The 27,204-nt window shown below is 49.7% G+C and overlaps 1 protein-coding gene across 2 annotated transcripts; it reads left to right on the top strand.

Annotated features, from left to right (window-relative positions):
• The first annotated feature begins 1,472 nt into the window (after nucleotides 1–1,472).
• Nucleotides 1,473–26,103, top strand: Alox5ap (arachidonate 5-lipoxygenase activating protein). Of its 2 annotated transcripts, XM_052754570.1 has the most exons (5): nucleotides 1,484–1,631; nucleotides 9,203–9,302; nucleotides 18,318–18,388; nucleotides 23,428–23,509; nucleotides 25,620–26,103. In XM_052754570.1, exons 1-5 carry the CDS (start codon nucleotides 1,562–1,564, stop codon nucleotides 25,780–25,782), a joined length of 486 nt encoding a protein of 161 aa, XP_052610530.1. In that variant the 5' UTR covers nucleotides 1,484–1,561; the 3' UTR covers nucleotides 25,783–26,103. The 2 variants fall into 2 exon arrangements, with proteins under 2 accessions (XP_052610531.1, XP_052610530.1); XM_052754571.1 differs by lacking the exon at nucleotides 18,318–18,388 and having other exon boundaries at nucleotides 1,473–1,631.
• The last annotated feature ends 1,101 nt before the right edge of the window (nucleotides 26,104–27,204 follow it).

The following is a 27,204-nucleotide window of genomic DNA, read 5'->3' on the forward strand; positions in this document are numbered from 1 at the left end:
GGTATGAGTGCTCTGTCTGCCTGCATGCCAGAAGAGGGCGCCAGATCTCATTACAGATGGTTGTGAGCCACCATGTGGGTGCTGGGAATTGAACTCAGGACCTTTGGAAGAGTAGCCAGTGCGCTTAACCTCTGAGCCATCTCTCCAGCCCTGTTTCTGACTCTTGATGTATTCTTTGGTTTAGTTTTAATCTGTAATTGAATGTATAAATTCCTATTATTCATTTTCCTTTTTTTAATGTGTGTGTGTGTGTGTGTGTGTGTGTGTGTGTACTCACATGTACGTGCCTGTAGAGATCAGAGGTAAACCTTGGCTGTAGCTCCTCCAGTGCCATTACTTTATTTTTTGAGACACGGCCTTTCCCTGCCTGGAACTCACTGTTAAGCGAGTCCCGTGGATTCGCCTGTCTCTCTTCCCCTAGTGTGGGGTTATAAGTGTTCTGCCACACTTGACTTGTGTGGCACTGGGGATTGAATGCAGGTCCTCATGCTTGCATCGTTAATCCTTTACCAGTGAAGCTAGCTCCAAGCCCCATAGCTTTCTTTTATTGCAGGAAATGAGACACCAGCTGTCTCGTTATCATTCATGTACTCATTCATTCATTCACCATCCATCCGTTCATCCCAGCCTATGTGGCTGCTATGCTGCATCCTACAATGTGTCAAATGGCATTGCCCACTAGGAATTCAAAGAACAAAGGATATACTCAGTACACAGGTCTTTTTGGTGCTGTATTCACTTGATTTTATTTTTTAAAATCTCATTACCTTTTTTTTGTTGTTGTTGTTGTTTTTGTTTTGTTTTGTTTTTTTCCAAGACAGGGCTTCTCTGTGTAGCTTTGGAGCTTGTCCTGGAACTCTGTAGCCCAGGCTGGCCTCGAACTCACAGAGATCTGCCTGCCTCTGCCTCCCGAGTGCTGGGATTAAAGGTGTGTGTCACCGCCCCCTGGCCCCCTTTTTCTTTCTTTTTGACAATACAGGAAACGGTGGTGGCTCCTGGAGCCTCATGCTGGTCAGGGTCCGGAATTCCTGCTGAATGCTCTCAGGGAGGCTGCCCATGACAAGCAAATCAGAGAACGTGCCACACACTTGCTTTTCCCCCAGACTCTGCTATTCCTGGAAGGCAACACCGAACCATAGTCCGGCCACTTTGTGGAATAATAATTAGAAAAGAAAGAGTGAAAAAAAGGAGGCGGAGGAGCAAGGGGAGGAGGGAGAGCAAGAGGAGGGGGAGGAGCAAGGGGAGGAGGGAGAGCAAGAGGAGGAGGGGGAGCAAGAGGAGGAGGGGAGACAGAGGAGGGAGAAGAGGAGGGGGAGGAACAAAGGGAGGAGGGAGAGCAAGAGGAGGGGGAGGAGCAAGAGGAGGAGTAAGAAGAGGAGGGGGAGGAGCAGGAGGAGGGGAGACAGAGGAGGGGGAGGAGCAGTAGCTGTGAGTGACTGTGCTGGGACCTTTGGAAACTCTGATGGTGAAAGGTGGAGCCAGGCTGGCACTTCCCCTTTCTACACAGTGAGGCTGAGGCGCTGGGGCCACACTCGTTGTCTCTGGAGAGCCCGAAGCAAGGATGGATCAAGAGACTGTGGGCAATGTTGTGCTCTTGGTCATCGTCACCCTCATCAGCGTGGTCCAGAACGGTAAGGGGAGCCCTCCCCCAGGGAGAAGGGCGCTGTAAGTCAGGCACACACACAGCTCTGTGTGCCCATGGACTCCGCATCTCTACTTCTCCGGACTTGAGCGTGCAGGGGTGGGCGCCTCTCTATGTGAGTTTGGGTTTTCCTCCTCCTGGACCTTCTTTTGCTTGAGTGGTGATGACCGGTCATGTTTACGGAGGAAAGACAGCAACCTGACCCAAGTGTCTGCAGTTGGTGTCTGGATAAGGAAGGCTGGAAGGCAAGGGGCTGGAGAGAAAGCATGGGGTACGTGTTCATTCGGATGCTGGGCTGAATCGACTAATCTGCAGGGCAACCAAGATCACCTGTCATCTGTGGGGGGTGGGGTGGGGGTGGGGCATTGATTTGAGAGCTATAAACGGGAAAGCACTTTATCATTATTTTACTTCTGTACTTAAAAAAGTTCTTTTGGAGAAACATCCAAAAACATACTGTGTGTGTGTGTGTGTGTGTGTGTGTGTGTGTGTGTGTGTGTGTGTGTGTGTGACTGGGGATAGAACTCAGGGCCTTGTATATTCTAAGTAAGTAGGTAAGTTCTCTACTATTTATCCACACCCCAGATCTTTGGTGTACAGCTTTTCACACACACACACACACACACACACACACACACACACACACAAAAAAAAAAAAAAAATCTATGTATGTATGTTTGTATGTATGTATGTATCTATCTATCTATCTACCTATCTATCTACCCATCTATCCATCATCTGTCTTTCTGTCTTTCTATCTATCTCTCATCTATCATCTGTCTATCTGGGGAAACAGTCCTGTTTCTTAGCATTGCTATTAACCTCATTAAAAGTTAAAGAACTAACAGGACACAGATCTGTGAAGTCTGTGCTGCTTTGGGCCTTTTCAGGCTGATTTTTTTTGGGGGGGGGGTTAAGGATACCAGTGGCTTTGTGTTTTACAGTTTATTAAGAGAAAATGGGAGTGTCATCACCATGGGCAGCAGCCAAGGCTTCCTGGTAACTGCTCATGGTTATGTATTGTCACACTTGGGAATTTGGAGTACTGAGCCACCTTGGGATGCTGTAATATCTGTCCCCATCTTGAGTGTGGGGATGCTGGCACAGAGCAAGGCCCCACTCAGCACACCAGAAGCATGCTTTCTATATGCAGCAACAGCGTGGAGCGGTCGGACCCAGACATCTTCATGTTGTATCACACTTGATCAACTTGCCACTCAGAGAGGGAACAAGTAGCTTATTTAGGCCACTACTTCCTCAAACCGCTGCTGTCTCATGCAGGCTCTCTTGGCTCGGTAAATTGACAGGGAGGAGTAAGTGGCCGACCTGCACATACCCACGGAGACCTTGCTTGGCACTAGGCGGTGTCCAGGGGGCCTGATGATAGGACTGTAAGCAAGGCTGCCTTCCAGGAACAGTGACAGCAGAACTCCTCCAGTCTCATGAAGACAGCTGGGGGCGGGGGCAGGGACAGCGCTTGCTCAGCCCTAGGTAGGGGTCCCCTTTATCCCTGTCCTCCCTACCTGACACTCTTAGGAGCATCAGTGAGCCAGCAACTGTGTCCTCTCTCCTGCCAATGCCGCTGGAACTGGGCTCAACAGGAAGTTCAAGTTCACTTTCTCCACCATCCTCTCAGCTCGGAAATGAATCAGGGGAAGCCACGAAGGTGCGAGGCTCCTGGTTAGGAACCTGCGTGGTAAGCAAGCAAGCGAGCAGGCTGTACCATCACACCATCACAGCCTCCACACCACTGATACCCCCCCCTCCCCGTTCCCCGAGGAGCCAGAGCATCACGGTGCCGATGTTGGCACCGAGCCATTCCGCCCGTGCTCAGGGAAGGGAGAGGCCGCAGCCCTGTACAACGATGCCACACTGTGGCTTGGGATAAGCTCTGCTCTCCTGTGAGGGAGGAGCCTGAGCAACCAGGTGAGACCGAAAGTCATCTGCAAGGGCCTGCTGTAACTGCTGGAGATGCCTGTTGGGGACAAGAATTCTTTAAGTAACTTCAGACACAGTCCTGGTGCTGACCTGTAACTGTGAGCACAGGCCAACGCTAAGTCCTAAGTTCAGCCTCTCTTTGCAAGTCTAATGAACTCTGGGCTTTAGCTATAAACCCGTGTGAGAGAGCTAAAAAGATATGCAAAAAACCTACGCTTTTCATCCTCCATGCCAAAACACCATTTGGAAAACTTCCTGTTAGTCAAAAATGTTTTCCATGTTACTGAGTATTGAACACTATAAGGATGTGCGGTGGCTGGCTCCACTTCCTCAGTGACCCCGAGAGCCTGGTTTTCTGGGGATGGGCAGTGTCCAGCCTGCCTGGTGTGACTTCCCCCTGTGCCTTCAAACACTTTAGTCATCAAGACGTTTGAACTTGAGGCTCTCTTCCAGTTTGAGCCAGCAGAATGCTGATGGCGAGGCCAGGCCAAGCCGAGAAACCCAGTCGGGACTCATCAAAGCCCAGTTGCTTTTCCAGCACGGCTGTGGAGGAGCCTCTGCCCTCTCCCGCCAAGGGGCCAACAGCTCTGTCATCAGGCAGACCTGGAAAAAGCATGCTATTGTCTCTCACTTGCTGTCCTGGCCAGTTTTATGTCAATGCCACACAAGCGGGGGTCATCTGAGAGGAGGGAGCCTCCACTGAGAAGATGCCCCCATAAGATCGGGCTGTCGGCAAGCCTGTAAGGCATTTTCTTAATTAGTGATCAATGTGGGAGGGCTCAGCCCACTGTGGGTGGGGCCACCCCTGGGCTGGTGGTCCTGGGTTGTATAAGACAGCAGGCTGAGCAAGCCACGAAGAGCATGCTAGGAAGCATCGCCCCTCCATGGCCTCTGCATCAGTTCTTGTTTCCAGGCTCCTGCCCTGTTTGAGTTCGGGTCCTGACTCCTTTGATGATGAGCAGTGCTGTGGAAGTGTAAGCTGCATAAACCCCTTCCTCCCCAGGCTGCCTTTTGGTTACGGTGTTCCATCGCAGCGATAGAAACCCTGACTAGGACCCTTACTGTGGTTTCACTATTGACTTTCCAGTTTTATCAAGGTGTAAGAAGGCTGCCTACAGAACCTTTCACTTTTAGTAGGACACACAATGGATTCTGTGAAAGTATTGCAATACAAGCTTTGTGTTAGATACTGGAAGTATCCTGAGCACATTTAAGATGGTCCGGGCTGAGCTGTAACACGGAGCAGGTTAGGTGTATTAAATGTAGTTTTGACTTAAAATATTTCTTACCTAGGGTGGATTTATTGGGAAAGCAACTCCATCAAAGCAGAGGAGCATCTATTTGGAGAAAATGTTGCAGGAGCCCCGGGGAAGAGGGTGGGTGAAGGAGGGCTGTCCTGGACACGGGGACAGCGAACACAGGACTCCTTCTGGCAGGAGTGTGCTGTTCCCACAGCCCACGGAGTGCTGAGAAAAAGTGGGAGGAGTTAGCCCCCTCCTCTCCCCCTCCACCACAGAGCCACCTTCTCCCTTCCTGGGTTCTTCCTAACATGAAGACCACAGAGGAGTGGTTCTCAACCTGTGGGTCCCGACCTCCCCAGAGGGGGCCGCCTATCAGCTATCCTGCACATCCGACATTTACATTACTATTCATAACAGTAGCAAAAATACAGTTATGAAGTAGCAATGAAGAATTTTATGGGTGTGTGTGTGGGGGGTCACCACAGCAGGAGAAACTGCATTAAAGGGTCGCAGCGTCAGGGAGGTTGAGAACCACTGCCGTAGAACAGCTGCTGGTAACGCCGGCCGCAGTTCTATTAAAACAGTCTCATATAAAATACTTTTCTGTGGACCCGTGGCTGTTACTCTGCCGGCTCCTGTTCACGTGGTAGTGAACTGGAATCTCGGGATCTTTTTAATGTGACCCCAAGAAGCTTATTTGAGTCCTCTCGGTGCCCCCCTCCCCATTCCTCATCTGAGAAGTGGGTGAGAACCGCCTGGGGTGGATGTTGAGGGTGTTGTAAATGATGGTTCAGGAGTTGTCAGGATCCCCTTTGTGGTGAATTCCGAGGAACTGTTTGCGGCCACCTCGTTTGCTTGCTTGGTTCTGGTTTAATAGTCACAAGCCAGGAAAGGGGGCGCACTAGTGGTCTTGGCCTACGTGGCTTCTGGGATTTTCGGGAGGGTCCCAAGGGCTTAGGGAGAGTGGTGAGGAGCAAGGAAGGCATAGGAAGGAGTGGGCGGCATCCTCAGATCCCGGACTGAGGAAGGCTTGCTCCAGGCGGACGCGTGGGTGGGGAAGAGTTTGCAGGTGTCGTGAGGTGAGATGAAAGGGAGATCTTGAGAGGGAAAGGAGTGAGGGCAGTGGCGAGGAATCAGGCCTGAGGGGGTCGGGAGGCCTGGGCTGCACAGCAGAGAGATGGCTTCTTCTTGGGGGAAAAGGAAGGCTTTGCTTTCTGGGTGCGAAGGGGCTGACGAGGCGAACAGAGACACGTAGCCAAGTCCTGCTGTTGACTGAGGAGCTAGCCTTCGAGTTCCGTGATAGCAGTCTCAACTCTCTGCTCAGAGGCAAGAGAGGCCATCTTGAGTCCTGGAAAGGAGACACCTAATTTTCTGTTATGTTTTCTGTTAGTAGAGACATTCATAACAGACAGACTTATGTAATAATAAGAGTAAGTACAAGTATAATAGTTAAGTATCTATTATACTTACGTGATAGCGAGAGGCGAGGCCCAACTGAGCTGGAATTCAGCAGCCCTGGGCCTGAACCCTCCTGAGCAGTGATCCCCCTGTCTTCAGAGCAGAACAGCCCCCTCTACAGAGAGTTCATGAAGATTCAGTGAGGGGATGCTTACAATGTGGTGAGCTCTCTTCTATACGAGCTAGTCCTTTGGATGTGCTCAAAATGGGCATGTTCCTACAGAAGAGTGTTATTTTGTGTTTGTGTCAAAAAAAGCCATGAAAGGCTCTATTTGGTGCAGCTGGTAAGGCGCCCTTTTCATAATTTTTGGAAGAGACGAATGGGAAATGGGTAAAGAAGGAAATCCAATCACCCCCACCCCACCCCACCCCCCGCCCACTTTCCACTCCCTAGATAGGAGTACGGGAAGAAGACAGGAGAGGGAGAGGCAACCTTTACCCTGCACCACCTGCGGGCATGCCCTCTGGATCCTCTCTCCTTCATCACTGCAGCCATGGCCAGCTCTTGAGTTCTTCCCGCTCGGATCTGCCTTCTCTAAGCATCTGACGCACTTAAGACAAAGCAACCTTTGGTTCTGCAGTTGCTCTGTGTAAGCCCGTGGGCCGCTCCTTGTTCTCAGCACACAGCTCTCACCAGGACCCAGCAGTTTCTCTAAACCCAATGGACAGTTCTAGACACTCAGCTTCTTCGAGTCTTGGCTCAGGTGCTGCCTTCTTCTCGAGCTTAGGCCTCCCTCTGGGAATCCTACGCTGTACACATTTGTGGCCTTTTCCTAGCCCCCCCCTCTCTCTCTGCCCCCTTCTCTCCTCTCTCATCTTGTGTATCTCAGTATCTCAGGCTGGCCTCAAACTTACTGTATAACTGAAGATGACCTTGAACCCCTAAAGTTCCTGCTTTTACCTCCTGAGTGCTAGGATTAGAGGTGTCTGCTACCATGCTCAGTATTATGTGATGCCAGGGATCAACCTCAGGGCTTTGGCAAACCCTCTACTGACCAAAACTACAACTGTAGTCTCTGTTTCTGTCTCTCTGTCTCTGTCTCTGTCTGTCTCTCTCTCTCTGTCTCTCTGTCTGTCTCTGTCTCTCTGTCTGTCTCTTTCTCTCTCTGTCTGTCTCTCTCTCCCTCTCTCTCTCTCCCTCTCTCTCTCTCTCTCCCTCTCCATGCTGGAGTAGAACCCAGGGACTTTCAGGTGCTGGGCAAGTGCTCTTCCACTGGGCCACACCCCAGCTACCTCCATCTCCTTTGTCTCTAGCTTCATACACCACACATTTGTATTCTAGAGGTTTTATTTACTGGCTACCTGTCTCCCCTTTTGGCTCTTGTCAATAAAACACGAGCTCCTTGGGGCCAAGGATCTCAGTCTATTTTGTTTTCAGATTCAAGCTAAACATCTGGTTCATGGTAATAGACAACAGATAAATCTTTAAAATAAATAATCATTCACTGGAGATGGCTGAGCGGTTAAGAGCACTGGCTGCTATTATAGAAGACTCTAGTTCAATTCCCAGAACCCACACAGTGGCTCACAACCATCTGTAACACCAGGTTAGGGGAAATCTGATGCCCCCTTCTGGCCTCCATGGGCACTGCATGCATGTGGTACATAAACGTACATGCAAGGGAAGAACCCATATACATAAAAAATTAGAGTAATCTGTATAACTGGGAAATTACCCTTTATAAAATAATCATCCTTAGCCTCATTTGCAGTTCTGCTGGGTCCTGATCCCCAGCTCAGTCCATCTCCTGTCCTGAGCTGGACCTGTTGACCCACACACACAGTTCTTGTCCTGAGCTGGACCTGCTGAACCACACACACAGTTCTTGTCCTGAGCTGGACCTACTGAACCACACACACAGTTCTTGTCCTGAGCTGGACCTGCTGAACCCACACACAGTTCTTGTCCTGAGCTGGACCTGCTGAACCACACACACAGTTCTTGTCCTGAGCTGGACCTGCTGAACCACACACACAGTTCTTGTCCTGAGCTGGACCTGCTGAACCCACACACAGTTCTTGTCCTGAGCTGGACCTGCTGAACCACACACACAGTTCTTGTCCTGAGCTGGACCTGCTGAACCACACACACAGTTCTTGTCCTGAGCTGGACCTACTGAACCACACACACAGTTCTTGTCCTGAGCTGGACCTGCTGACCCCCACACACAGTTCTTGTCCTGAGCTGGACCTGCTGAACCCACACACAGTTCTTGTCCTGAGCTGGACCTGCTGACCCCCACACACAGTTCTTGTCCTGAGCTGGACCTGCTGAACCCACACACAGTTCTTGTCCTGAGCTAGACCTGCTGAACCACACACACAGTTCTTGTCCTGAGCTGGACCTGCTGAACCACACACACAGTTCTTGTCCTGAGCTGGACCTGCTGAACCACACACACAGTTCTTGTCCTGAGCTGGACCTGCTGAACCACACACACAGTTCTTGCCTCTAGCCTTTGCATAAGCTTCTCCACTCAAGCACAAGTGATTCCTGTTGCCTGATCCCTGATCCCTACAGCCATTGGCAAATTCCTGCCCAGTCTTCAGATTTTATCTTAGGTATCGTTTTCTCTAGATATCCTGTGACACGACCAATAACTGAAGCTAGTGGGCTTGACCCTTCTGAGCCATTCTGTGGAGTCTTGCTGCTTTTCTCACTTGTCAATGTTTTTCAACCATGAGTTTCTTAAGGCAAGGCTGTGTGTGCCTTGCTCGCGGCCTTGTCCCAACACCAAATGCATCGATGAAGGAACTGATGCTGAATACATTCTCGCTAAGTGACATTTGTGGTGGGGAGGACATGGAGGCCTGTTTGGACACCAAATCCAGGAAGTATGCTTGTGTTTTAGGAAGACAGTTAGGGAACAGCCTCCTGAATGTGCCCGATTACGAACCACGTCCAAATCTTTCCTTCTGGCAGCATTCTTCGCCCACAAGGTGGAGCATGAAAGCAAGACGCAGAATGGGAGAAGCTTCCAGAGGACCGGGACTCTTGCCTTTGAGCGGGTCTACACTGCCAAGTGAGTTCCAACTCTGATGCTGCTAATAGTGGGGACATGGGCATGAAGGGATGAGACTGTCCTCCAGGGCACATCTGCCTCTGCCAACCTTCAGAGTGTTCAGGAGGCAGGCTTCTGGGAAGGTTGGACTTCACTTGGAAGGCTTCTGGATGCCCTTCCTCATCTTGGAGATCACAAGCCTTAGAGGAAGGAAGTGAGGCAGGGGAGGGCGGAATGGGCTCTGTGATCCAGAAACACCCAGGGACCAGTTTCCTGTGGGCGTTGAAGCTCTTCATCGCAAGCCAGCTGTGATTCACAGCAGCTCTAAAAGCGCCTCCCGCATACCACCCTGGCCTTGTCCGGTGGCAGTCTGGAGGTGACATCAGTGAGTTTTATAACACAGGGTCCCCTTGAGTAACCAAAATGAGAACAGAAAGATGGAAGCTCTGAGTAATATATTCCCCTGCCCTCTTGCCTTGACTTTTGAATAGAAAAGCTGTTGGCAGACACCTGAACAGCCTTGGAAAGAGGTTTGTGGGGTTCTGTTTGGCTCACAACCCTGAGAAGACATTACTCAAACATGATCTTCCTTTATGCAGAATATATTTAAACAGGGGTCAGCCGGGCATGCTGGCGGCCAGAAGGGCAGGCTCCCTGCTTTGATGTAGGGCTACTTTGAGAGAGGGTGTCAGTTCCAACCCTAGGGGTGACTTTGGTTCTTCCAAGGGAAAGTCACGGCCATCCAACTGTAGGATCAAAGCCAGGGACTCTCTGGGAAGGTCAGGAGGCTCTGTAAGGGGCCCCTGCCAGACCTGTGTGAGCAGCTTGGTGGGGCTCCCACTCAGCTATCATTGGCTTCTTGTGAACTAAACTGTTTCCGGGGGTGAGGATAGGATGGACCTCAGGAATGACTACATCTTCTCTCTCGTAGATGCTATTCACTCTTTCTGTGAGGTATAGGGTGTGTGCAATTCCAGGGAGGGTCTTCTCCATTGATATTTCCCAGCCCTGGCTCCCTTTGCCCCTAAGCTTCTAAATTGGTGCATGCCTTGTCTGGAGCACTCACAGTTACTTTCGGAGTCCCCACAGAGCACTCCTAGATGCTCTATTTCCACCCCACCTGCCTGGTCCTCCACAGCAGACACTCCTGCCAGCTGAAGGAAATACTTTGCTGAAGTACCCACAGGGAGATTTCTTTGTTAGCATGTAGACCTTGGCTTTGTTAATCCTCAGAGTCAATGTAAGGCATTAAAAGATGTGGGTTAAAAGGCGTTACAGACCCATTTGAAGAAGAGCAGAGAGAATATATAGGTTGGCGCCAATGTTTCTGCACCATTTTCTGTGGAGATAACACAAAGGGGCCCTCAGAAATGTCATGTGCAAGAGATGTAAAGGTATATCTCTGATCAGGGGTGGAGACAAAATTGTTGAAAGAAAACCACAGTTTCTAGCAGTGGGGGTGAGCAGTGTCCTTCTGCCCTGATAATTACTTTCTCACAGTGACAGAGTTTTTACAGATGCCTCAATCCTCTCCAGTGAGAAGCTGCAGTGGACCGGCCCGCACATTCTTAGAAGTTAAGTTCCCACCATGCTGGCAATGCACAGGGAATGAAGCATCCTGGGCAATCTGGATTCTTTCTTTTTTTTGACACACGGTCTCACTGTGTAGCCAAGGCTAGCCTCAAACGTGTGGTCCTTCTGCCGGTGCCCTGCCCAGGATTGGGATTCCAGGCGTGTACCCCCGTGCTGGGTCTTAGCCGTCTCATCTCCACCGCTTTCCCCTGCTAGAGAAATAGCTTTGTTTTCTGCGAGCCCAGAGCCGCTGGCCTCCAAGTTGCACAAGTCCCCTGAAGCTGGTGGTTGAACCGCGTGACCGGGGAGAGTGGCTTAGAAACCCTGTGATTGTGTGGTGGTCCCCAAGATAAGAATATGTGCGAGGCGAGTATCGGGTGATGGCTGTGTGTGGGGACCCAACCATGAAGACACTACAGCCTGGTTTTCAAAGTCCCAGTCTTTACCACTCAGCCCTCCTGAGAGGTGGAGGCGAAGGAGCAGACAGGGAAGTTGTGTGGCGTGGTAGGAAGTTAAGACCCGGGGGAGAGAACTTTCTCTAAGATAGAAGTTGCTCAGACACTGTTGTGGTCTGTTACAGAGACCACTTCCTCCCTTGGCCAACAAGCATCCGTGCACGCATGTGCAGGTTGCATAAGGGACTGGAGATCAGAAGAGCAGGATCCTGGCAAGGGCTAGGTGTACCCTGGCTGTTTGGCTGGGCCAGGTGACCACCCGGAAGGTGCTGAGGGCGAATAGAAAGCCACACCAGCAGTCTCTGCTCCGCCCCACCCCACCCCAAAAGCACCAAGAAGAGGTAGAAGAAGAAAAGAGGAGGATGTCTTTAAAGAGTCACTTATTTTTATGTGTTGAGTGTCTGGCCTGCACGTATGTATGTGCTCCATGTGTGTGCAGTGACCATGGAGACCAGGAGAGGGCATCGGATCACTGGAACTGGAGTTACAAATGATTATAACTTCGTGTGGGTGCTGGTAGTCAAACCTAGGTCCTTTGCAAGAGTAGCCAGTGCTCTTAACCTCTGAGCCATCTCTCTATCCCAAGAGCATGCATTTAATCTTGCTATCTAAAATTTAGGATGTGAAGCCGTATCTGTTGCTAATACACAGAATGACATTAGTACACTATATATGTATATATATATACATGCATAAATACACACATATCTATACATACAGTATACTACACTATAAGCTATATACAATTAATACATAAATATATCTGTCATAAGCTGTAAGACCCAGATTTTTTTTTTTTCTTTTTGAGACAGGGTTTCTCTGTGTATCTCTGGCTGTCCTAGAACTCACTCTGTAGACCATGCTGGCCTCGAAGTCACAGAGATCCACCTGCCTCTGCCTCTCAACTGCTGGCATTAAAGGCATGTGCCACCACCATCCTGATAAGACCCAGATTTTTGTTGATGAGTGTAGGATCATGAATATTTCGAGATCTTGGCTACAAAGGAAATAACCTGAAAGACAATGATATTTACTGGTGGACATAGAAGCCCAAGGCACGTTATTTTAGCATGAGCTGTGACTGTTGGGATATAGATAGAGAGTCTGGGACAGTGGATGATCACATGACCCAGCCAGCCTCAGTAGAGTCCATCACGTGAGATCCCTCAACGCACGGCCACCAGGGCGGTGCCGAGCCAGAGCTTTCTGGATACAAGGAGCTGGACCTTGGCTCTTTCACGCGTGCAGGATGCAGACCAACGCGCTGGTCTTGGAGCATCAGCACAGCTAGTGAGTTTGAGTTCAAGTTTGACTTTGGGAGGAAGATCCTCGTTAGCTGACTGTGGGTTCTTCCTGGGGAGTGAGCGCAGGTAAGCAAAGCTGTGGCATGAGATGGCTGAACAGAGAGGTGTAATTTCCTGAAATGTGTTCTACGCTTCCACATCCATGAGTCATTAACAAATGATACAACAAAGAACAAAGTACTTCCTGGTGATGCCTGAGAAGCTCCAAAGGACAGTCTAGTTCACCAAGAGCGGGGTGGCGTAATTAACCACAGAGATTCCCTTTCTGCTCACTTTTTGTCAGAACACATTCGGAGAAATGTCACGATACTCCAGCATCTCTTGGTGTCCACTGTGGGCTCATTTTTTTTTTCAAGCAGTGTATAGTAATTTAAGCCACTGTATCTACAAGGAGGCTGACCGGTGTCGATAGTGTGATTAGCTCTTATTCATGGTACTTCCTTATTTCCACGTAATCCAAACAAACCAACAGAATTCTAAAGTGTTTCTCTATTGTATTTCCAGAGGTGGGAAAAAAAAAGGAAAGAAAAGATAGCCCAGGGCCTCTCCATAAAACAGTCAGATTGTGGGGCTTCAGCTTTACAGCATGGCGATTCATTGCAAGGCCAGCTGAGCAGGCTCTGCTCAGACCTGAATGAGAGTCAAGATGGGATTACCAGCTCCGTTTTGAGAAAGAAAAGATACAAAGCTCCTCAAAAGGAGAAGAAATGTGGTAGTACTGTGTGTGTGTGTGTGGGGGGGGGGGGGGTTCATTCAGCTGTACCGACTCCACACGGAGCGTGTTTCATTCGGAAGAGGGTGATTGGAGTATAGGCAAGAGCAGTGGGAAGCCTGCCTGGTCACTGGACAGCTCTCTCTGAGGTACAGACCCCCGGGTAGCGAGGGCCCCTCCCCTTTTCATCCCCGAGCCAGAGTTACTACTTCATGGGCTGTGGAGACGGCTCAGGCAGCAGGCAGCGAGTGCTCGCTCTGCCATCATGAGGACCGGAGTTCGAGCCTCAGCAGCCCTGTGAAGAAAAAAGAGAAGAGGAGGGAACTGGGTGGAGTGATGGAAGCTTGTAGCCCAGCGCCAGGGGGCAGAGACAATGGATCCCAGTGCCGGGGAGGGAGAGACAGTGGATCCCAGTGCCGGGGAGGGAGAGACAGTGGATCCCAGTGCCGGGGAGGGAGAGACAGTGGATCCCAGTGCCGGAGAGCCAGAGACAGTGGATCCCAGTGCCGGAGAGCCAGAGACAGTGGATCCCAGTGCCGGAGAGCCAGAGACAGTGGATCCCAGTGCCGGAGACCAGAGACAGTGGATCCCAGTGCCGGAGAGCCAGAGACAGTGGATCCCAGTGCCAGAGACCAGAGACAGTGGATCCCAGTGCCGGAGACCAGAGACAGTGGATCCCAGTGCCGGAGAGCCAGAGACAGTGGATCCCAGTGCTGGAGAGCCAGAGACAGTGGATCCCAGTGCCGGAGAGCCAGAGACAGTGGATCCCAGTGCCGGGGAGGGAGAGACAGGAAGATCCCAGGGCCTCATGGGCCAGCCTAATCCACAAGCTCCAGACTCAGTGACAGACCCAGGCCACCAACCTCTGTGCTCCACACACATGTGCACACATGCACACCAACATGCACACCCCCTCCCAAACGACCGCTTCAAAACAGACAAAATATGAGGATCGGGCTGAAGCAGAGAAAAATCCTTGTTACTCATCGTAAAGTCAGCTGACTGTATGCTGGTAACCAGGGGGAAGCGTTTCTCCCTGCCTTCCTTGAGCTGGGAGACGGATCGCCGTCTCTCAACCCGGAGGCTGTGGTGTTGCGACTCTACTGGTAAGTGGGCATGGGAACACTGCTGCCAGCCCAGGGCTGCTGCAGTTTAATGTGGACCCATCTGTTGAGTAAGTCAGGAACTGCAAACAGTGTGAGGGCCCTTTGGAATTCTGTATTCACCAGACCCGTGGAACTTGTGTGGGTGCAGATCACCACCCCATGAGACCAGTGGGTTCTGCCTTGTGTGCTGTGCCTAGTTTGAAGCTGTCTCCAGGAGAGGAGGCATGGGTCTGTCACCTCTGACATTCGCAAACTTCTTTAGTGAAAGGCTCCTTTGACTATAGAGGGACATAAAGGTCCTCATGGCTGGGAAAGGACAACCTGACATCTCTAGGCTCTCTATACCATATGGATCAAGGGTGATTGATTAATCCAGATGTATTATCCAGCTGTGCTGGTTAATTTTTTGTCAACTTGACACAAGCTAGAGTCCTCTGGGAAGAGGAACCCCAAATAAGAAAATGCCTCCATCATATTGACCTGTAGGCAAGTCTGTGGGGACATTTTTTTAATCCATGATGGATGTGGGAGAGCCCAGCCCACTGTGAGCTGTACCACCCATAGGCTGGTGGTCTTGGGTAGTATAAGAAAGCAGAGCCGGGTGGTGGTGGTGGTGGTGGTGGTGGTGGCGGCGGCGGCGGCGGCGGCGGCGGCGGCGCACGCCTTTAATCCCAGCACTAGGGAGGGAGAGCCAGGTGGATCTCTGTGAGTTTGAGGCCAGCCTGGTCTACAGAGTGAGATTCAGGACAGGTGCAAAGCTTACACAGAGAAACTCTGTCTCGAAAAACAAAAAAAAAAAAAAAAAAAAGAAAGAAAGCAGGCTGAGGGGGGCTAGAGTGATGCCTCAGTGGTTAAGAGCACTGACTGCTTTTCTGGAGGACCAGGGTTCAATTCCCAGCACCCACATGGCAGCTAGCAACTGTCTGTAACTCCGAGATCTGACACCCTCACACAGATATACATGCAGATATACATGTAGACAAAACAGCAATGCACACAAAATACAGATAAATTATTTAAAAAAAAAGAATGAAAGCAGGCTGAACAAGGGTAACAAGCCCATAAGCAGCTCTCCTCCATGGCCTCGGCTTCAGTTCTGGCCTCCAGGTTCTCTCCCTGACCTCCCTTCATGGACTATAAGCTGTAAGGTGAGAAAATAAAACCCTTTTATCCCGAGCTGATTTTGGTTATGATGTTATATCCCAGCCATAGAAAGCAAAAGCAAGCCAAGGTTTTCACTGCTATACCAAAACAGCTGTCACAGGCTGGTTTTGAAGTACCGAGGTTTGTTGGGATCGTGGTTCTGGAGGTTCAAGTAGAAGATCAGCTGGCCCCATAGGGTTGGGTTAACGGTGGGGGCAGCATAGCTTGGATCACAGTGGAAAGGTGTTAGGCTGAGGGGTCATAAACAAGCCAGAGAAAGAGGGGAGGAGGGGGAGAGGGAGAGTGGTCAGGGGGAGAGAGGAGAGAGTGTCCCCCAAACGCTTTCAGGGCATGTCTTCAGTGACGGCTCATAGGCCCGTCTCCCGGAGGTCTTTAGCACTGCGTTCTTGGGACCAGTGTGCAGTGTATGCCAATATGTAGTGCATGTAATATATGGGGGACTGCACCCGTACTCAAACGAGAACAGCAGACTCTGAGTGGCTCTGAGGCATGAGACCCTAGCCAGAAGCAGCCTGAACATCGAATTTTGGCTTTTTTTTTTTTTTTTTTTTTTTTTGGTTTTTCGAGACAGGGTTTCTCTGTGTAGCTTTGTGCCTTTTCCTGGAACTCACTTGGTAGTCCAGGCTGGCCTCGAACTCACAAAGATCCACCTGGCTCTGCCTCCCAAGTGCTGGGATTAAAGATGTGTGCCATCACCGCCCGGCCGAATTTTGGCTTTTACCTTCGTAGCTTAAACCCTGCCGACCCATTGCCCCAAACTGCACCATGCGTGGAACCACCTGGAAGGCTGGCTAAGGCACCGGTGGCTGAGCACCTTGCCCAGTTTCCAGTGCCACATGCCTGAGCTGGCATGTGCACTTGTGTATCTAATACGTCCTCAGTTGCCTCGTTTACATAGTGAAAGAGTTCCAGGGTTTGGAGACAAACAGGCTGGGTGTGAGGACTTCTGGGATGGGGCCCACATGAGAACCTCTGCATTACACCCCTGTCTTAGAACCTCAGAGGGCAGAGTTACTGCCGCGCTCTTCATTTTGTGGGTGAGGACATGGAACCCAGAGAAGCAGCTCATGCCGAAGCTGGTTAAAATCCCGCCAAGTCCCCTGACCGCGTCCCAGACAGCTGTTCTTTCCAGTCTCCTCTGGCTCCCTGAATACCTCTCCTACCTTTGTTCCAGGGTTTTTCCGTATTCATTGCAGGTTTTTGGTTGTTGTTTGTTTTTCGAGACAGGGTTTCTCTGTGTAGCAGCCCTGGCTGTCCTGGAACTCACTCTGTAGACCAGACTAGCCTTGAACTCACAGAGTGCTGGGATTAAAGGTGTGTGCCACCACCGCCCAGCTGCATGTATTTTTTAAATTCTAGTTTAGGGTCTACAAGCTGCACCCAAGAACACTTACTGTTTGCGTAGTGAAAAAGTTCCAGGGTTTGGAGACAAGGAGGCTGGGTGTGAATTCTGGCCTTCTTCAGCCCCCACTCCTGAGCTGGGAAACCCTGGAGAGTTAATCAGCTACTCTAGGCATTTGGTTTCTTCTCTGAATATGACTGTAGTTATGGTAGGCAGAATAATGCCCCCTAACACACCCTATTCCTATGAGGCTGTCATTTTATTATATGGAGAAATGCAAATTGGTTTTGGAAAAAAAAATCTTTCCTGGCTCATGTAAGTCAGGCTTATTTGTGTGTGTGTGTGTGTGTGTGTGTGTGTGTGTGTGTGTTCAGGTGCCCAAAGATGCCAGAAGAGGATGTTGCATCCCTCCCTTGGAGCTGGAGTTACAAGTAGTTGTGAGCCAATGGAGATAAATGCTGGGATCTAAAGTTGGGTCCCCTGGAAGAGCATCAAGAGCTCTTAGTAACCGTGCCTTCTCCCCAGACCCATAAATAGAGTCTTTTAAATGAGGAGACAGGCTTTACATTAAGAAAGGCTCATTGGTCGTCCTTGGCTTTGAGATTGGAAAGTGCCATGAGCCAAAGAATACTGGAGTATCCTCAGAGTCTGGAGAGTCAAGGCACTAGCCGCCCCCTCCCTTCTCCAACCCCCTTGAGCTTCAGAGGGAATGCAAATCTGCCCACACCTGAGCTACAGCTCAGGGAGATTCATTTCGGACTCTGCCCTCTGGAATCTGTGGCGTTTTAAGCCACTGAGGTGGTGGCCGAGTGTTACAATCGCTAAAGCAAACCCAGAGTCATCCAGTGCAGTCCCAGGAACGTGGGACGCTTACAAGGGAGAGGACAGATGGCAAACGCCAGCACAGTGCCCGGCGTGGAGTGGCAGCATTCCCGGGGAATGCCCTCTCGCATCGCCTTTTGTGAATGGACCTTGGTTTCTTTACCGCTGTGAGGATCCGTTTTTCCACTGGCCTGCTGCTTCCCACGGGACACAGTTTCCCTTGGCTGGGCATTTTCCCCTCTGCCACCCCTTGTCGTCTGCGTCGCTCACTTGTTACTCCAAGAAGTGCATGGGCACCACCCACCACAGGAGTTCTGCCAAAGAAACGGCCTCTGATGCGCTTCACCTGAGAGCAGAGTTAATGAATTCTGAGCGCGCTTCCTTGTTCCCACTATCTGTTGGATGTGCTGCTGGCTGCTCCCTCAGGGTAGGCGGAAGACAAGAGAGGGGCCTGTGACCCCTGCACAACGGTGATTATGAACTGGGGTCTTCAGGTAATTTTCAGGCCACACTGTAGTCACGTGTTTTCTGATTTCTTTCTGCCCTGTTTGCCCTACAGCCAGAACTGCGTCGATGCATACCCCACTTTCCTTGTGGTACTCTGGACTGCCGGACTACTTTGCAGCCAAGGTAACCGTGACGTCTCTTTGTGAGTCCTTTTTCTATAATGTGCAGCTCTCAGGGGTTCAAAGGGCAGGCATTTTGTGGAATAGCCTCGACTGGACCTACAGCTCTTATCCAGGTTGCCCTGGAGAGATGTGTTCCGGGCATGCTCAGTGCAGGCGCAGTGTGGCGTGGTCATGCATCATTAATGCTTGCTCCCTGGCGGCTGGTTGAGAGCGCTTCGTTGACAAGGGTGGTTTAAGGCTAAATGTGACTCAGAATCTGTAAGCAGTGTTAGCTCAGATACAAGGGCATTGTAAATGAGAGCGCCAGAGGGCTCTATTTGGGGACTGCCGCTGCTGGCTCTTGGGTTAATAAGCTCGCAGCACCCTGGCCCTTCCTCGGGCATGCATCTACGGAGCACGGGCTGGGCTCCAGCCGAACCTGGGTGATCAGCTGCACACAGTCTTGATTTCAACGATTCTGAAGGACAGCTGGATTCCCAGAGGTGCTCTGCAATTAAATGGAAACCAGAATCATATGCTGTTGGCTCTCTTTGGAGATGGAGCACCAGAAAGCCTTGGCCAAGACCTGCATTTGTCTGGTGGCGGCTCAGTGTGATTGGAGCCGCTTCAGTGGTCCAGCAGGGCCCATACAGAAAGGCCAGAAGCGATCATTTGACAAACCCCTGGATTATTATCATTTTCTACTGCTCTATAAAGTATGTCCAGTAGATGTTAATTTCCCTGCGACCCTTGAGGGCACTTGGGTTCAGGGAACAAAGTTCAGGGTTCGTCAACTGGTGAGCTCATGGGCAGGATTAGAGCCTGGCTGGCTCTTTCAGTTCCGAGTTCTGGAGTTTCTCTAAGCATTCTTTTACTGGATTAATTTATATTGTAAATACACTTTGAACATTAATTGTATGCCAACTTTGTCCTGAATGTAGGAAGGTTAATAATACACAAAAGGACAGTTACAAAGTAGGTAGATGGGAGCTGGAGGGGGGGATCAGTGATTAAGAGCATTTGCTGCTCATGTAGAAGACCAGAGTTCAGTTCCCAGCACCTACTCTAGGCAGCTCACAACTGCCTGTGACTCTGGCTCTAGGGGGCTCTGATGCCCTCTTCTGACCTCCAGGGGTACTACATACACATAACCCCCCATACATATACCTATACATATAATTAAAACAACAATAAAAAATTAATCCTTTTAAAAATAAGATAAGTAGATAGATGGACATGTTATTGCCAACAGTGAGACTTACTCCCACGAGCATTAGAAACCACTGAAGAGATGTCACATAGTCTCCTTTAGCGCCTTGAAGGCTCTCAGTAGCTCATCATTTATTTTCCATTTTCTACCCTGAGTGGGATTATAAAAATGTATCTGGCATTATTTGAAAAATCAAGTCAAAGAAAATCCATATGAAGAGTTGTGAGTCTTGTTGGGTCTGAATGATGCTAGATAAATCTGCTGTTGCCTCTCCAGCTAGGTGATTTACAAAGGGAGTCTGAGAATATTTCAGAGCCCTGGAAACATGCGTCTCTGTCAAAACAAACACCCACATCGCCAGGGCTCAAACGCACCAGTCAGCTACGGTTGATCATTGCCATCTTTTTATGAATGCAGAGATTATATAAGTTGTTTAGCTGAAAGGAACCCCAGAGACTATTCTGTTCCAGACCTCTCACTTCAGAGACTATCCCAAGATCCGGACGGACAAGTGGCTTATTTAATTTCATAATTTTAGAACCTAGGTTTGTACCTGCTTTGTGGTTCACATGGCTCGAGTTCCCCTTGAAAGGTCTCTGCTATTCCCTGCATAAGGCAGGAGATAGGAATCCTTTCCACACCTGTTGCCCATCAGTTTATGTCCAGTTGAATTCCAACTGAAGGAGAAATAGGCCAATGAAAGTCAGAACAGAGATGTCCAGACGGGGAAACTTTATGCAGAGCAAATCATTAATTGTGACATAATTAATTGTGGCAGTCTTGTGACTTTTAGGAATTAGGACAGACTTTGAAGTTTGGTTTTCTTCCCCCTCCTTTATTTCTAGATGGTTTAAAAATGGTTAATTTTATTTTAAATTCTGTGTCTGTGTGTCTGTGAATGGGTTTGTGCATGGGTTTGTGCACATGAATGTAGCTGCCCCTGGAGGCCAGCAGAGGGTGTCAGCTCCCCTAGAACTGGAGTTATAGAAGGATGGGAGCAGCTGGCTTGTGTGCTGGGAATCAAACCCTGGTCCTTTGGAAGTGCAGCAAGGCTCTTGGCTCATCTCTCCAGCCCCTCTCTCTATAGGTTCTCTCCTACTCCCATGAGACGGGGTTTCTCTTTGTAGCCTTAGCTGTCCTGGAACTCACTCTGTAGATCAGGCTGGCATCAAACACATAGAGACCTGCCTGCCTCTGCCTCCCAAGGGCTGGGATTAAAGGCGAGCGCCACCACTGCCTAGCTTCTTTCTGGATTCTTGACATGTATCCTAGGCTGACCTTGAACTCCCCTCAGTCTCCCAAGTGCTGGGATTACAGGTGTGAGCCACCATTCCCAGTGTGATTTTTTTTGGGGGGGCTTTTCTCAACCTATGTTTCCTTACTGTAAAATAAGACCATTATCCACTGACTCATGTTAAAGTCCTCATGGTGAGGAAGGGAAACGGTGTCCATGAAGCCCACAGCAGCTTCAACACAAAACACTTGAGCCTTGTATCTATTGAGAACTTTGCTGTTTCTGGCTCACACACCAAGTATTACTTTTTTTTTTTCCTCTTGAGAAAAGATTTATTTCAGCACACAATTCTAAGTTACACTCCTTTACAGTAGAGAGGTCACAGAGCTCGAGGGAGCTGGTCACGTAGCATCTGTACTCAGGAACAGAGAGCAGGGATGAAGGAATGCATGAATGCTCAGTGTGCTTCCTCCGCTTATATCCAATCTAGGGTACCCTGCCTAGGGAATGGTTCTGCCCAAAGTTAAGATGCATCCCCCCACATCAACTAATATCATCAAAATGACTTCCCACAGGCATGCCCAGAGGCTCACCCCCAAGACAATTCTAAATTCTGAGAGGGGACAATACCAACCACAAAGGAGAAAATATGTATTCTGGCAAGTCTATCAAAAAAGTGTTACTTTTGCGGGGCTGGAGAGATGATTCAGCGTTTAAAAGCACTTGCTGCTCTTGCAGAGGACCCAGGTTCAATTCCCAGCCCCCCGCATGGCAGCTCACAATCAGCTGTAACTCCAGTTCCATGGGCTCTCTCTCCCTTCCTCTGTGGGTACTGCATGCAGATGGTGCATATACATACATGAAGGCAAAATACTCATACACGTAAAATAAAAATGAATATTAAAAAAACTTTAAAAAATGATTCTTCTGTATGGTTCAAATTAACAATGGGAACTCCATAAATGTTACCAATGCTGCCGATGGCAGTGATACGGTTTTGAAATCAGAAAGACCTGGATGATACTTGCTGGACTTCAGTAAAACATTCATTTGATAAATATTATGGAAAGCCTACATGCTCCAGGCACTCCAGCAAGCACAGAGGTGATCCTGGAAAAGACAGTATCCTTATGGACTTTTGGTCTTTACTTAGATTTCTTCTTCTGCAAAACAGAGGCAGGAAAGCTCTCCCAACCAGTCGGTGGTTTTGGAGCCCAAGGTGCCTGGCTCCTGTGAGGTTCTCACTAATGGGACCTGCTTTGGTGTTTGAATAATGCTGGGGGATTTTCAAAGTGTTTTTACTCACATAGTCCTATTTACTCCTATGCTCGTTCTTAAAAGATAGAAAAGTTGTAACCAGTCTTTATCCTTACATAGTAGGAGAGCTGTGACCAGCCTCTGTCCACACACAGTAGGAGAGCTGTGACCAGCCTCTGTCCACACACAGTAGGAGAGCTGTGACCAGCCTCTGTCCACACACAGTAGGAGAGCTGTGACCAGCCTCTGTCCACACACAGTAGGAGAGCTGTGTTCAGCCTCTGTCCACACACAGTAGGAGAGCTGTGACCAGCCTCTGTCCACACACAGTAGGAGAGCTGTGACCAGCCTCTGTCCACACACAGTAGGAGAGCTGTGTTCAGCCTCTGTCCACACACAGGACCAGTTAAGCACCTGTTCTAGATCATCCTACTCATAGAGAACTGGTGTTTTCAGCTCCCAACCCTAAATTTAAGATTTTATGGGGGTGACTGGAGTTCTGTCTGCAGCTGTTTCCCCAGATGTTAGAATGCAAAGAAATCTTCCCTAGAGGCCAGAAACCCCAGGTGCACAGGGACCGGTCTCAGAAGTGGGGCTTTGGTTCTCGTGGTGACCCTTTCCCTGCCTTCCTTTTCAGTTGATGGCCTCACACAAGGCCCCCTGGCTGCCCGAGTCCAGCTTCCCATATCACATCAGATGATTCTTAAGCAGGTACTCTGTGTAGCATGCCACAGGGCTGGTCAAGGTAATCTATTATCCCAGTACTTGCCCTCCACCCAGCACTTCACTTTTATTTGAAGTGTATGTCTGCTGGTTGCTTTTTGTCAGCTTGACACAAACCTGGCTATGTCTGGGAAGAGGGAACTTCACTGAGAATATAAGATTGGTCTATAGACAAGTCTGTGGAGTAGTATCTCGGTTCACGATTGATGGAGGAGGGCCCATGCCACATGGGTGGTGCCACTACCCACCCAGGCAGGTGGTCCTGGGGTGTATAAGAAAGTAGACTGAGTAACCCATGAGGAACAAGCCAGTGAGTATTGGTCCTCCGTGGCCAAAGTGTCAGCTCCTACCTCCAGGTTCCTGCCTTGAGTTTCTGCCCCAGCTTCCTTCGATGATGGATCCTGATGTGGAGCTGGAAGCTGAAAGAAACCCTTTCTTCTCCAAGTTGCTTTTGGTTACAATGTTTTAGCACAGCAATAGAAACCCAAACGGAGACTGTGCAAGGCTCCGCTTTCAGAACCCGGGGTCTCTGATGGATTTTGTGATCAAACGCTAATTGCTTAACCACTGTTACTGTTGTGTGGACAACGTTTCGGGAGACTGAAACTGATCCGTGTGTTTTCATTTCTCTGCTTAGTTCCTGCTGCCTTCGCGGGACTGATGTATTTGCTTGTGAGGCAAAAGTACTTCGTGGGCTATCTGGGAGAGAGAACTCAGAGGTAGGTCTCAGGGTGCTGAAGAACTTGATTTGATGAATGCTTTCCCAGGAGGAGGGTGTTCCTGCCCAGGAACACTCTGACTGCCACTGAGAACTCAATAGGATCTCCTTGGATGAAGGGAGGACAGGCTAGGACCCCCCTCCCCGAACTTTAAGGGCTTTGAAAATAAAACTGGGGAGTTGCCTAGTTTTCCCATTAAATTTTTCCTTCGCATAGCCTTGGCTCACAGGGGTGTTTCAGCATGCTGGGCTGTACATTGCTTGCAACCGCATACCAGCTGTTCTCTGTGGTGGAATCTGGGGCAACAGTAGCTTTTCAGGTCTGCTTTCCCTGGCCTCTTGTGAATTAAACATCTCAGCGTTTGTCAAGAGAAATGAGACCTAAAGTTTGCACCTTTACCACAGCTTCTCTTGAGTAATAAATAGATCCGGGGACCCACAGGACCATTGAGAATACAAGATTTAGTAATACACAAGTCCGAGGCTACAGATGAGTTCATTGCACTGTCTACAGATGAGCCCCACCCAGCCCTCCTTCCTTGGACTATGACACTCCCAATCCTTGACTACCTGACTCCATCCCTGGAATTCACGCCATGGGGAGAATGGACTCCTACAAGTTGCCTTGACAGCATAGGTACTGTGGCGTGTGCACACACACCATCAGACAGTCAATGCTAAAGAATTTTAAGAGAGAGGGATCTAGTGACCTACATCTTCTGATAGCACCCCACTCCCCCAAAAGCCCATCCAGCTGTGAACTGATGAGGTTAGTACCCTCGTGACCCAATGATTTGTTCATAATGCCACCAACTGGAGACCCTTCAACACGTGGGCCTTTAGTGGCATTTTCTACCCAAGTAGTAAGAGCCAGCTGGTTGAGCATCTCAAGTTCCATTGTCTGTGAGCTGCATGGGGAGCTTGTTGGAATGCAGGGTCTGTGTCCTGGTTTCAGAAGGACTTGGGAGTTTCAGTTCCCCACAAGCTCCCAGTAGATGCTTTTAGTCCAAGGGGGACAGAGTAGGGAAGAGGTTGGCACCCAACTGCTGGGCAACTTTCAAACACTTGTTTGAGAGTCTCTGGGGTTCCTTTCGACTACATAAAGTTCTGGTATAGAACTGTGGACGCTGGCTTTGGCTCCCTCAGGTGACAGCTTGAAACTGCATGTGGCAGCGGGAGAACACCTGTCCTGCTGAGTGGGCTTTGCTTGGCCCTTAGTGCGGATTGTCCCATGCCCTGGACTGGTTCTTTACCAACAATCTTAACACACCATTTCACGGCCCTTTCCAGACAGGTCAGCTCCACTCAGATGGGCCCAGGCCCAGCAAGCCAGGGTCTTGCAGAGGGACAGAGAACGTGGGTAGCCTTGGCATGCCGCTGGACAGTCACTTCTCATGAGGAATTGACTCCTACCCCTGGCAGTTTAGAAAGGAGAGGCAAGGAGGGGGATAGGGTTAAGGGGGAGGGGAGGGGAGAGTGGGGGAGGGGAGAGTAAAATCTTCCTTTTCTCTCACTTCTCTGGAATGTAAGAGCAGATTCCATCACTGGGTGCTCATCTCCCATTAGTGCAAACCTCGGTTCTTCCCTGGCAACCTCAGGAGGGTAGGCTGAAGCGCCTTCACCGGCTTATTTAAACCTCCTCCCCAGCACAATCTCCATCACATCCAGCGTCTAGCATGAGCCTTATAGGCACTCTTGACAGGGACCTGCAAGACCTTGACACCCTGCAGAGGCGCTTAATGAGTCCATGGTGCTCCCAAGCCTCAGTCAGATCGTCTGACCACTGTCAGGACCTGCCAGGATCCTGTCATCAAGGAGCTGGAGTTAAGGACACTAAGAGAATGCAGGGAAGCCAGTGCCACTGAGCCCTAACGATGACAGGCCTTTGATGACAGGCTCAGAAAGCGGGCTCCTTCATCTGGCTCTGGAGCACGCTCCGTGGTGGATAGCAAAGGCACTTCTGCCATTGCCATGAGGGAAGAGGGTAAATGGAGCATTGTTGAGTAAATGAGTTAGACTTTGAACCCCGGGTGTCTACAAGCGGCAGCCTTTTGGGGGTGAAGTGGGTGTCATTTGTCTGTGTCTATCCCCACTTTCCCCTTCTTCTGCAGCACCCCTGGCTACATATTCGGCAAGCGGATCATCCTGTTTCTGTTCCTCATGTCCCTTGCCGGAGTACTCAACCATTACCTCATCTTCTTCTTCGGAAGCGACTTCGAGAACTACATAAGAACTGTAACCACAACCATCTCGCCTCTGCTTCTCATCCCCTGATTGCTGGATGCAGAGTGGGGCAATCACCTGATCAATAGAGAGGCATTATAACTCAGCCCTGTGACGGTCTCTGCTCCTCCTCAGCTGGAAATGCTGTAAATCCAGCGGCCCTTTGGGTCCCACAGCATCAGTTAACCTTGCTTTTCCAGGAAGAAAATAATTTTGTGTCAGCTCCACCCCTTGAGCGTGGCAGTGGCCCAGGATTTATCGTCTCACTCCATCCTACACTTCTCCTGGCTTATCTTGCTCTCTGAAGGTATCTTGTGACCAGACATGTGTTTTCCTAAAATAAAATAAAGACATAGACAAATTTTTGGCTGATGGTTCAGTGTGGGGGTGATATTTCTGTATTAACTACGAGTGTTCCTTCAGTCTACACAATGGTAATTAAAATTATAATATCCTATTATGGACAGTGAGGTCTTTAGGAGTCCTTTATTGACCAAGTATCTTCCCCCACCCCATATTTGGATTAGGTTGGCATCTTACATCACTACTGTCATGCCCAACATTTATTATGTGGTACAGTTTAGAATGTGCTGTAAGAATTGAAGATATCATCAGGCCCATCCTAAGCCAAATGTTGGCTGAACAAACGAATAAATGAATGGATGGATTCATGAGCTACTCGCTGGTCAGAGTCCTTGTAAAGGGGCAGCATTGATAGAATATATATATATATAAGCTTTATTGGATGGGCTTGCAGGATTCGGCGCAGGTGGCTGTCTCACATTAGAATCTGTAGTCATCTGTCTACAAGGCCGGATATCTCTGCAGTCCCAATCTGGTGCTGATGGCCTGGGGAGATACTGCTTTTCAGTCTACACTGGAATCCTGAAGAAGGTGATCCTACCACCAGCCAAGGGTTGCCGTGGCAATGGGGTAGATGAGTTCACCAGCAAGAGCGAGGGCAAGCAGGCAAAAGGCAAAAGCTTCCTTCTTCCCTGTCCTCGTATGTGGGCTGCCACCAGAAGGTGAGGCCCAGACTGAGGGTGGGTCTTCCAGCCTCAGATGATGCAGTCAAGAAGAGCCCTCACCGGGGTGCCCAGGGTCTTGGTTGATTCCAGATCCAGTCAAGTAGGTGACCAAGACTGGCTGTCACGAGTAGCATGCATAGATTTTCATACATATGTGTCATCATACTTTGTTTTTAATCCCATGCCCCATCCTCTGCCATTTCTTTGTCCTTCTCGCTGACTTCCTTCCTCCCAGAAAAGTCTCACTTCCGATCATGTCACATATATCCCATTGTCCCCTCCTTCCTTTAGATCTCTTCCTCCCTCCCACGATCTCTGTTTTCATGCCTTTCTCTCTCTCTCTCTCTCTCTCTCTCTCTCTCTCTCTCTCTCTCTCTCTCACACACACACACACACACACACACACACACACACACACACACGTTGTGGAATAACCTTTTTGTAC

Source organism: Peromyscus californicus, unplaced genomic scaffold (genome assembly GCF_007827085.1).
Source record: "Peromyscus californicus insignis strain IS unplaced genomic scaffold, ASM782708v3 Scaffold_2__1_contigs__length_46816999, whole genome shotgun sequence".
Lineage (NCBI taxonomy): Eukaryota > Metazoa > Chordata > Mammalia > Rodentia > Cricetidae > Peromyscus > Peromyscus californicus.

Excerpts from the sequence above, each read along its gene's own strand:
- Alox5ap (XM_052754570.1), top strand. The coding sequence starts at position 1,562 with ATGGATCAAGAGACTGTGGGCAATGTTGTGCTCTTGGTCATCGTCACC. Across the intron at positions 1,632-9,202 it reads CATCAGCGTGGTCCAGAACG|CATTCTTCGCCCACAAGGTG; the intron begins GTAAGGGGAGCC and ends TCCTTCTGGCAG. Across the intron at positions 18,389-23,427 it reads CGGACTACTTTGCAGCCAAG|TTCCTGCTGCCTTCGCGGGA; the intron begins GTAACCGTGACG and ends TTCTCTGCTTAG.